The 9,400-nt window shown below is 43.5% G+C and overlaps 1 protein-coding gene and 1 long non-coding RNA gene across 2 annotated transcripts; one reads left to right on the top strand and one right to left on the bottom strand.

Moving 5' to 3' along the window:
• Positions 1–64: 64 nt before the first annotated feature.
• On the bottom strand, positions 65–7,507 carry itgb6 (integrin, beta 6). The gene is made up of 15 exons (XM_003969877.3): positions 7,371–7,507; positions 7,016–7,095; positions 6,702–6,900; positions 6,370–6,616; positions 6,129–6,300; positions 5,890–6,051; positions 5,634–5,729; positions 5,392–5,481; positions 4,088–4,222; positions 2,945–3,362; positions 2,648–2,870; positions 2,102–2,193; positions 1,089–1,205; positions 848–1,014; positions 65–633 (listed from the first exon to the last, which is right to left on the bottom strand). The coding sequence occupies exons 1-15, from the start codon at positions 7,423–7,425 to the stop codon at positions 532–534; spliced, it is 2,355 nt and encodes a 784-aa protein (XP_003969926.1). The 5' UTR covers positions 7,426–7,507; the 3' UTR covers positions 65–531.
• LOC115251922 (uncharacterized) lies at positions 6,996–9,080 on the top strand. Its single transcript, XR_003890408.1, has 3 exons — positions 6,996–7,127; positions 7,355–7,605; positions 8,536–9,080. It is a non-coding gene; the product is annotated as an uncharacterized lncRNA (long non-coding RNA).
• Positions 9,081–9,400: the final 320 nt, after the last annotated feature.

Genomic DNA, 9,400 nt, shown 5'->3' with positions numbered 1-9,400 from the left:
TGACCTCAATGTATGAAATCAGCATAAAATGTATAAAATCATCATTAAATCAATGTATCACTTCACAAAAAGTCAAAACTCTTTATTTACATGCCATTAAGAAACACAGTTTTCAATGGTCAAGGCTCAGCCTTTCTTCACAATAAAATAACACCAACAGGATGCACATTAAAAATAATCCACCTGCATATTTACAATCACTGGAATACAGCAAACCTCATACTGTTTTTCAGTAGTAGAACACGTCGCATTATACAGCAGACCGATTTCCAAGATGCATGTTACAGTAGGCAAAATTTTATAGGACCATGCAAAAGGAAGTGCAGTGTGTACTTGTACACTAGTTGTACTTTTACAGTAGTTAATTTATCATGTAGTGTTCATCTGACAATGGCCAAAGACAAAAAAATGTAGTATAAAGTTAACTAACCTTTTAGAGATCTGTACACCCATGCACACTCACTCTCACACACTCACACACTCGTACGCAGACACTTAAGTGCATTTTTCTTTTTGCATAGTCTCCATTTATCATGAGCAGTAATCCAGTGTAATATTTTTATCTCTGTGAGTCTCTCTATAAGTTACGTTTTTAAAAGTAGATGTTGAGCTTCTGAACAGAGGGTTGGTCCCCTGAGAAGGAAAAATAGAGAGAGAGGGAGATCATGAGTGCAGCACATAATACTATAAATGTCCCTTTTCAGACAGCTACCATCATTTAATCAAGAATGAAACAGTAATGTTTTGTTTGTTTTGTTTTCACATATGATCGATTGAAGACCAAAGATTCAACGCTGCACTACACCAAAATACATTCCATGGTTGGATTTCTGGTTATAGACCGTACCGTCTGCCATTTCGCCTTTGACCGCTCGGCCTCGAACTTGGCCACCTCTTTGCGGTCATGGACCGACACCAGCACCTTCCACACAACCAGCAGAATGAGGCCGATGCACACAACGGAAAGGGAAAGCCCTAGAATAATCACGAGCATCCCAGGAGCCTCTGGACAACCTGGAAAAACAGACGCCGATCAAGGACTTATACAAGAACTCCATTTTTCTTAATAGAGTTTGCTGTAAACTCACCGTATATCTGGAGATTGTATGCGATGGTCCGCGTCTCACTTGCCACCACGTTGAAAGAGATCCAACACTCGTTCTCTGTCATCACAGTGCACTGCAGTGAGGCGCTCTTGTCATAATCTGAGAAAGAAGGAGAACATGCATGTCCATAAGAGAAGCAGCAGTCCATCCCATATCGCCTTCCCTTTGGACCACTTTGTTCTCAGAGTGTAAACGGATACACTTGTCTCTGTTGTGCTGTCAGTGAATGTGATTTCCATATCAAAGGCTAAAATCTGGTGCGTGTGCATGTGTGTAGAGCATATCATTGCATTTCCCATCTCAAGACAGACAATCTCCTCTGATGATCAGATACTAGATATCGTTTCTTTAAAATGTCCTCATCCACAAAAGAAGACGAGGTACCTTTGGCTGTTCACATGCGCTACAATAGCACTGCTTGTACGACAAGGTAAATAATATGTTTCCATTGTGGTGGCGCTACACGGATGGTGTGTGTAAGAGAACGAGGGGCTGCAAGGAGACACCCAAGTTGATGTAGGTTGGCATTACTTCAACTCTCTGACCCATGGGAGAATTTAGCATTGTTGAACACCGATATCACTATCAAAAACACTGAGCTTGTAGGATAAACAGAAGCAACAACAAGCATTTTCAGGTAAAAAAAAGAGTTCCAGCTGTGCAGTTGGTGCATGGAGTTGATGCCTTATCAATGCTTGTCTCTGCATGAAGCACCAACCCAGGTCAATTTGAAACTTGCCCTACATTCTGTTTTCATTCAACGTTTCCCTTGAATTTTATCACGTTAAAGTTTGTTGTGGAAATACTGCACATTCCACAGCACCAAACAACAGGCAAACACGAACACATTCTATTCAGGTTCCCAGAAACACTGCAATTTTCAATTTCAATTCAATATTTAAGTTTTTAATTTATCAAGCCTGAGCCAACAGCACATTCTACATTGAAATTTAATTCAGCTCAAGTTTAAAAGGTAGTGAAAAGGTATCCTTTACCTGCTGTTGAATTGATGGAAATCTTAGGGATGCTGCACTGCTGGTCACATAATTCAGCATCCTCTTCCTCCAGGTGGCATTCTACACAGGTCCTAATGGTACAACAGGGGAGGAACAGATCAGGTTTTACTCAGCGGCAACACAAAACCTTTTGGGAAGCAAAAAGTTTACTGAGTCTTCAACACAAAGAAATCACAGAGATGGTCACTTATCACAGTTTTCCCAAGGCTTGCTTCACTCCCTATCACAGGTCTCCTTCACAACAGTGGTATTAAATGGCACTAATCCTGACAGCTGCTTTACAATGCAGAAAGGAAATCTCTTGCTATGTTGGGGGCATTAGCTGTCTTTTGATGTCACATGGAAAGTGCAGACACACGTAAAAGGGAGCGAGAATTGGATACGCCTGTGCTAAAAAGAACAGACGGATCATGTGGCGTGAGGCGATGACATTTTATATCTTTCGGCAGAGGGAGCTGCAGTGAGAGACAAAACCCATCACGTTACATCTTGATTCACAAACTGACGCCGCTAATGGCTTCTCACCTTGCAGAGTTGCAGGCGTCTCCACATGTGGGGCACTTTTCACACCTGTCCCCGGACGCTCCGGGTATGGAGCACACGCAGTGGCCACACTCGCATCTCCCGCGACCGCTGCAGAGAGTGCCATCCTCTGACACGCACGCCTCTGTACCGGTACTGCAGTTGCAATAGTGTCCCTCCCAGCCGCTCTCACAGTGACACTCGCCGCAGTCACACACTCCGTGGCCTGCGGGAGCAAAGTGGCCAAAATGAGAGATTCGAAAACGCATGAATAATGTATGACGGTCGTGTGTCACTCACCCCCGCAGAGCTCCCCACGGAAGCGAGCGCATGAGTAATTGTCACACTCGCAGTGATGGCCATAGATGCGTCCAAAGTTGGACGTATGACACACACACTGGCCACAGTAGCACTGTCCCTGTCCGCTGCATACCTCGGACCCATTGTTGGCGAGACAGTTACTAGACAAGGTGCTTTCCTCGCTGCATTCACACTCTGCGCCCATAAACCCTGGCTGACACACGCACACCCCACAATGGAAAGTCCCTTGGCCTTCTGCGCACTGGCTACTGTTTGCATTAGGAGGTGACTGGCAGTCACAGGAGCACAGAGACTTCAGTTCCACCTCTAAACTGTCCTGCAAGCCCACAGGCTTGAGGAACAAGTGCCGAAGTCCAGACAGGCATTCTGGCAGCGCCACGGACACATTAAACACTACCTGCGGAGCAAAACACACAGTTCCATAAATATTCCAGTCTATTGTTCAAAGGTGATAAAACAGCCATTCAGATCAGTGAAAAACTACAGGGTTTTTATTTATTATTTATTTATATGTTAGAACTGTGTGCATTTGTGGCGCTGTGCTTTATTTTAATGGCTGGGCAGTGTCTGTGTATGTGGTGAGCTCATCAGAATGGGCGTGGAACTGAGGAGTGGATGAACAAACAGCTCCTCACCATGTAGCCTGGCCTACGCCAAGGATTTGTTTGCTCAATAGCAAATAATCGCAATTAAAGGTAGGCCGGCCCAGTCTGTTGAGATTGTGTGTCGGAAATACATCCTGATCACAGTCTGAGTGAAAATGCTGTGTGACTCTGCCTATAAAGAAAGCCTTATCAGATGTCTGCATTTATTTTTTTAAAAACAATTTCCTTATTAATCAAAAATCTTTTATATTATGCTGAAATGCTTTTCTGCATCATCCAATGGGTGCCTTTTGCGTAAAGGTTTTTAAACTACACAAGCTAACGATACCGCAGTTTCTGTGGTATTGTCAACTCAAACAATAAATTGATTGTCATATATCTCTCTATTTCTTCTAGTTTATACATGCTTTATAATTACAAGTCGTTTGACTTCTTTGTTAGTGTAAGTTGAACAGCAACGTGAAATCTTCTGCTCTAAAAATGTCGTGCAGGAGAAATGTAGAGCATAATAACAGACCGTCTCTCCAGGTTTGATGTTGGTGCAGCGTTTTAGATCTGGGAGCACAGTCCCATTTGGGCAGATGGTTGTAAAGGACATCTGGAGCTCTTCCGTATCTCCAAGGACCTCCAGTTCAATCTCTGAACGTAGTTCCTGCAACACAGCACACAGATTTCTGAGCGTGGAAATGCAATTATCAGCACATCACAGAGCTGAACCACACGTCACCCTGAAATACAGAAATGAATGGGGATTTTCTGGGAATTACACTTTCACCCCGCAGCGACCTGTGGGGTGGCAAAACCCTACATCTATAGTTTTTAGATGAGTCATGTTCCAGGTGTGCTGGGTGATACAACTGCACCTGAGGAGAGAGTGACAGCTCACCTCAGCTTGTTGACTGTCTGGCTGACAAATGAACCGCATGGTTGCTAAAAGAGTGTAAATTGTTGTGATTCCCAAAGGCCTGTAATTATATTGTATCTTTGTTGCTAAGGAGGAAGAAAACTGGAGGAGATTTACAGGATAGAAGGGTTTGAAGTTGGATTAAGGCACGGCAGGTATTGGATTCAGAAGACAATAACTGTTACTCAGTTGAATCTACCCAAAATAAAGGCATCAGATTACCATGATCAAGGTCATTTAAAAAAAAAAATCAAAGTACCCTTGTTGTCTTTGCATAAGCACAACAAGGTTGGATGTCTGCTCCTCATGGTGGAGAGAAGCAAAGTGCAAGTATAAGTACTTTAAAAAGTAATTAAGCAGAAATATTAACACCTCATAAGTGTTTTAGGGAAAACGAAGCCATAAAAAACAAAAGCCATGTGTGAGCTCCATGGAGAAATTAACTATATATTAGACTCGTCTTGCTTGAGCTGCACAGTACACATGCAAAAAAAGCTAGCTCATTTTGTAAATATCAAGAGGAACAGTTAGCCAAGTCTTCACAGTTGGTGCAATAATGCGGACTCCTTGCCGGAACCGGCAAGGTAATTACAGGACCGGCTCACAGCTTTAGATAGGACAGGAGAGCATGATGGACAGGGAACGACCAACCGCAACAGAGCATGTGAGAGGAGAAAAGTAAGTCAGAGACAGAGAGCAATCAAGCTGCGGAGACAAGCCGAGACTTGCCGTCCAACATGTTGACTCAAAGCGCCGGGTGGTTGTAGGGGAAAGATTGAATAGAAAAAAGGGGAAGAGAGAGATAGGTGAAACCAGGATCTACTGGTTCTGGATAAATGAAATCACTCATCATTTTCCGAATTAATTTGGCGTATTTTTACAGTTGACACAACAGACGACAATGACTATTTATTTACTTTGTATGCTGTTACAATCAGCTCCAAAATGTTCCTCGAATCCGTTGCCAGGACTCCAACAGTGGCCCCTGGTATGAAATTTGCATAGTTCTGTTAGAAAGGGAAAAAATACCAACGTCACTGAAACGTGTACGTATTTGTCTAGATGGACTAACCCCCCCACCCCCCAAAAAAAAATCTCGATGAAAGTGGAACATTTTCCTCGCTCCAAGGACAGCTCAGAAATGTAAACAAACCCTCACCTTGTAATTGTGTATCTGTGGTTCTGTCACAGCGAATATCAGCAGGATGTTGTTTTCCACCACCTTATCAATTAGCTGACCGAGAGTTGGATACTCCTTCAGGAGAATAATGACAACATGTGATAACAGCGAAAGCATTGTTGACTCATGGCGTTGAAATGACTCACACACTGAATGAAAAGTATTCAAATAAAGACAATATAAAAAAAAACAAATCACAGCTGCTGCCTAATAACATTTGTTAATATTGATGTACCAGCATGGTGGACATGGAGTATTCATTGTTGGCATCCAAGTGACAGTGGCCGTCGTTGGGAATCACGATGCCGGCCATTTTGCTGTCCATCCCGAAATGTGAGTCGGCATCACTGACGAACACCAACAATCGCATCGAGTCATTCCTCCATCCTATTTTGTCCTGCCAAGTGATGCACACCGACGCATAAACAACACAAGTGAGTTGAAGTGGACTGCAGCTACGCTCACACCTCTCACCCCACAGACAGCTGCCTGCATGATGGCGTCAAACCCACACTCTGGCAGGTCAATGTTCGCAGATACGCGCTGCTTCGCAATGATCTGGTTGAACTTGTCGGTGTCGCTCGTCAGCGACAGCATGTGTTTGTATCCAAATGTTGGCAGGCAGGTTAGGGAGGAGGAGATGCCACTGAGAAAAACGAAACAGAGGTCAAGAAATGATTTTTAACCTGACTGCCGCAGCGGTCTCGTTTTCTACCTGCAGGGGTCCGCCAGCTCTTCTTCTGTGATCTTGATGAACGGTAGGGTGGGTTTCTCCACAAATGAGCCAAAGCCCATGTGAAATTTACTCGTGAGGTTCGCCATTTCCTTCGAAAGACTGGACCCCAAATCTTTGATCTTCTGCAGATCGTCCATCATGGACGCAGACAGGTCCATCAGGTAGTAGAGATCCACAGGGTAGTCCTCTGTGTGCTGCACCTTCACCTGGAAAGTCACCTGACTACCTGCACGAAACCCAACACAAACACCTCATCTTTACTGAGGAACAGGCAGCCAAAACCTCAATCAAATCGAAAATGCGTCACTTACCAGGTCGCATCTTTAGAGCGATCTTCTGAGGTGAGATCTGAGTGCTGTTGTGAGTTTCAGATTTCTTTCCCAATGGGAGATCCTGAAGGACTTGGGCTTTGGAAACGGGGAACTCTAGGTAGCTCCTGGCACATCCCTTCACTAGCAGAGCATCCGGCGCGTCGCATCTCTCGCCGACTGAAAACCAGTCTGTGAAGTTCTGCAGAACCATAGTGGAGACAACCGTCATCACCGCTGCAAAAACACAGCATCGATTTGCTACTCTGTGTGACCTAGATGACTTCTTTGGTTGCGGTTTGTTACGTGCTGCTTACCTCCTGCGTGCACCAGGCACAGTGAGAACTGAGCTGCAAACACTCATCGCAGGTCGCAGCACTGCCAGCTGAACACGACCCTGTGGCCACATGGACACACACGGAGCAAAAGGTAAAAATATTAACAGCTAAAACAAAATCGGGAATGAAAATTAGGAATATATATATATGTTAGGAATATATATATTAGGAATATATATATATATATATATATATATTAGGAATATATATATACACACACACAGAGCAATAAATACCAGGTTTTATGATTTAGGACTTAATAAGTTATCTTTCTAACAGCTAAACAGTTATCTAACAGCTCTTTGCCCCTGATTTAAGTGTCAGCCCTGCTCACCCTGCACGCTGTTGATCCAGTACCGCAGAATCAGGCTTAGCAGTATAAGCCCCATTAGTCCGTGACGTTACTGCTTATGAGGAGAGAGAGAAGAAGAAGATTTCAGGTCGTCTCAGGTTGACATGAATATTTCCGGCGCCGCGCGTCCTCAGCCGAACGTGGAGTTGGAAAGCGCGGCTGCACTACCTGGACAGAGGAGGAGAAGCTGCCGGAGGAGGAGGAGAAGGAGGAGGAGGTAAGGGGGCTGCCTTTACCTGCGACGCCTTTTATGTTTACTTCCGTCCAGGTGAGAAACGAGGCGGTCGCGGGGAAAGAGATCAAACCCATGTACATGACATGAGGTTCCATCTCCGCCCTTTAATTGTCCGATTAGGTGTCGTTCCCACAACCTTTAAAGACGTGAAGGAGAACTTCCCGATTCAAAAGTTAGCATTATCAGGTCTGATAGTAATCCAAAACTTTTATTGGTGGAAATGACCGGTATAAGGGAAATTAAATCAGAAGTTACCGCGTCCTAAATTAAGTTTAACCCTGATTTTATTACATTATTCTGGTTCTGAGCTGCACTACAAAGTATTATACACACACACATACACTGTCAAAGATTATTCTTACTTTCCAGTGTTTTATTTTCTAAATTATAGATATACAAAACACTAGAATTTTGGTTTGAAGTTTGCTTTTGGTGCTTTGTCAATGTTTATATCACTGTAATTATACCAAACCAGAAATTCCAGTATAGTTCCATTTGTTTAATCTTTACCCGCCCATAATTGTTATTAAGCATCTACAACTGCATCTTATTTAAGGATTCGGTCAGTCAGTCAGAAGACGTTCTCACAGTTTTTCTGAACTTAGTGACCCATCCACTACTCGTCTAATTTAACAAATAGGGTTGATAGATAGATAGATAGATAGATAGATAGATAGATAGATAGATAGATAGATAGATAGATAGATAGATAGATAGATAGATAGAACAGAGGGTAAGAGGCAACAGAGGGTAAGCAAATACAGCCTTCAGTACATCTCTTAATCAGAAGCCATAATTGTTATGAGCTTTTCATTTGTAACACTCGTTAAGAAATGGAAAAATCAAACACAAAACATCCATTCACGGCCTTTTACATGATCTGAAATGTGACTGTGCACTTGTGTTTGCAAGGAGTGGGAAGGAGAGTGGCTCTGTGTAGGTGTTGAACCATTGACAGCTGCAGTGAAAATACCCCTGCTTGCCCCAAGTCAGAGGAATCTCACAGTTCATCACCACACCCCTCTGGATCTAGATCTGGGTGAGTCCCATCTGTCACCCCCAAACTGTACCCCGCTCTCCAACATTGACTCTAATCCCTCTCAACTGTCGCTTCTCCTTTCCTCTTTAAAATACTCCAGAATGATCCTCAGCGGTCTGTATTTTAATCCATTTCACTTAGCAGAAATGTGGTATTGATTTTATCAAATTTAAAGACCTTTTTAAAATCCTCACAGTTATTCCTTTATTCTTCTTTTATATAGGTCTAATTAATTGGGTTATATTTTCTAGAGAATTAGTGCTTCCGTTACAAACCTGGGGCTGAAGCTTTTCAGCTTAGCTTCAGGGAGAGTCTCAAAATAAACACTGAACTTCAACACGTGTCACAGCTCTTCAAATTCAATCTTCAATTTTTCTGCTACAGCCGTCTCTCACCACTGCTTATTTAGTGTGCATAAAAGTGGAGGTACAGGGCACATAACCCTGAGAGATAACATGCTGTCCCGTCTAAGTCTGTCGTCCTTGTCATCAAGTGAAGAATGGAGAGGACTGGACGAGCATCAGGCCAGCACATTCAGTCTTATTGTATCCCGGCAGTCATCAGAGTAACAGTAAACCTATTGTAACGGCGCCCTTTATGAAGCATGGCGCTGGTGTGACCCTGCTGCCCATGCTCTCGAGCTTGCGTGCTTTTGTGTGTGTGTGTGTGTGTGTGCGTCAGAAAGTGTGCAAGTGTGCGTCTGCATACTGGGGTCATGTGTGGGTGTTTATACAGGCT

Source organism: Takifugu rubripes, chromosome 13, assembly GCF_901000725.2.
Source record: "Takifugu rubripes chromosome 13, fTakRub1.2, whole genome shotgun sequence".
Classification (NCBI taxonomy): domain Eukaryota; kingdom Metazoa; phylum Chordata; class Actinopteri; order Tetraodontiformes; family Tetraodontidae; genus Takifugu; species Takifugu rubripes.
This window is presented reverse-complemented; position numbering and strand designations above follow the sequence as displayed.

Coding starts and splice junctions, on each gene's coding strand:
- itgb6 (XM_003969877.3), bottom strand. CDS start 7,425: ATGGGGCTTATACTGCTAAGCCTGATTCTGCGGTACTGGATCAACAGC. Junction 6,617..6,701: donor CGCTCTAAAGATGCGACCTG/GTAAGTGACGCA, acceptor GGTTTCGTGCAG/GTAGTCAGGTGACTTTCCAG. Junction 5,482..5,633: donor CACAGATACACAATTACAAG/GTGAGGGTTTGT, acceptor CCTTTCTAACAG/AACTATGCAAATTTCATACC.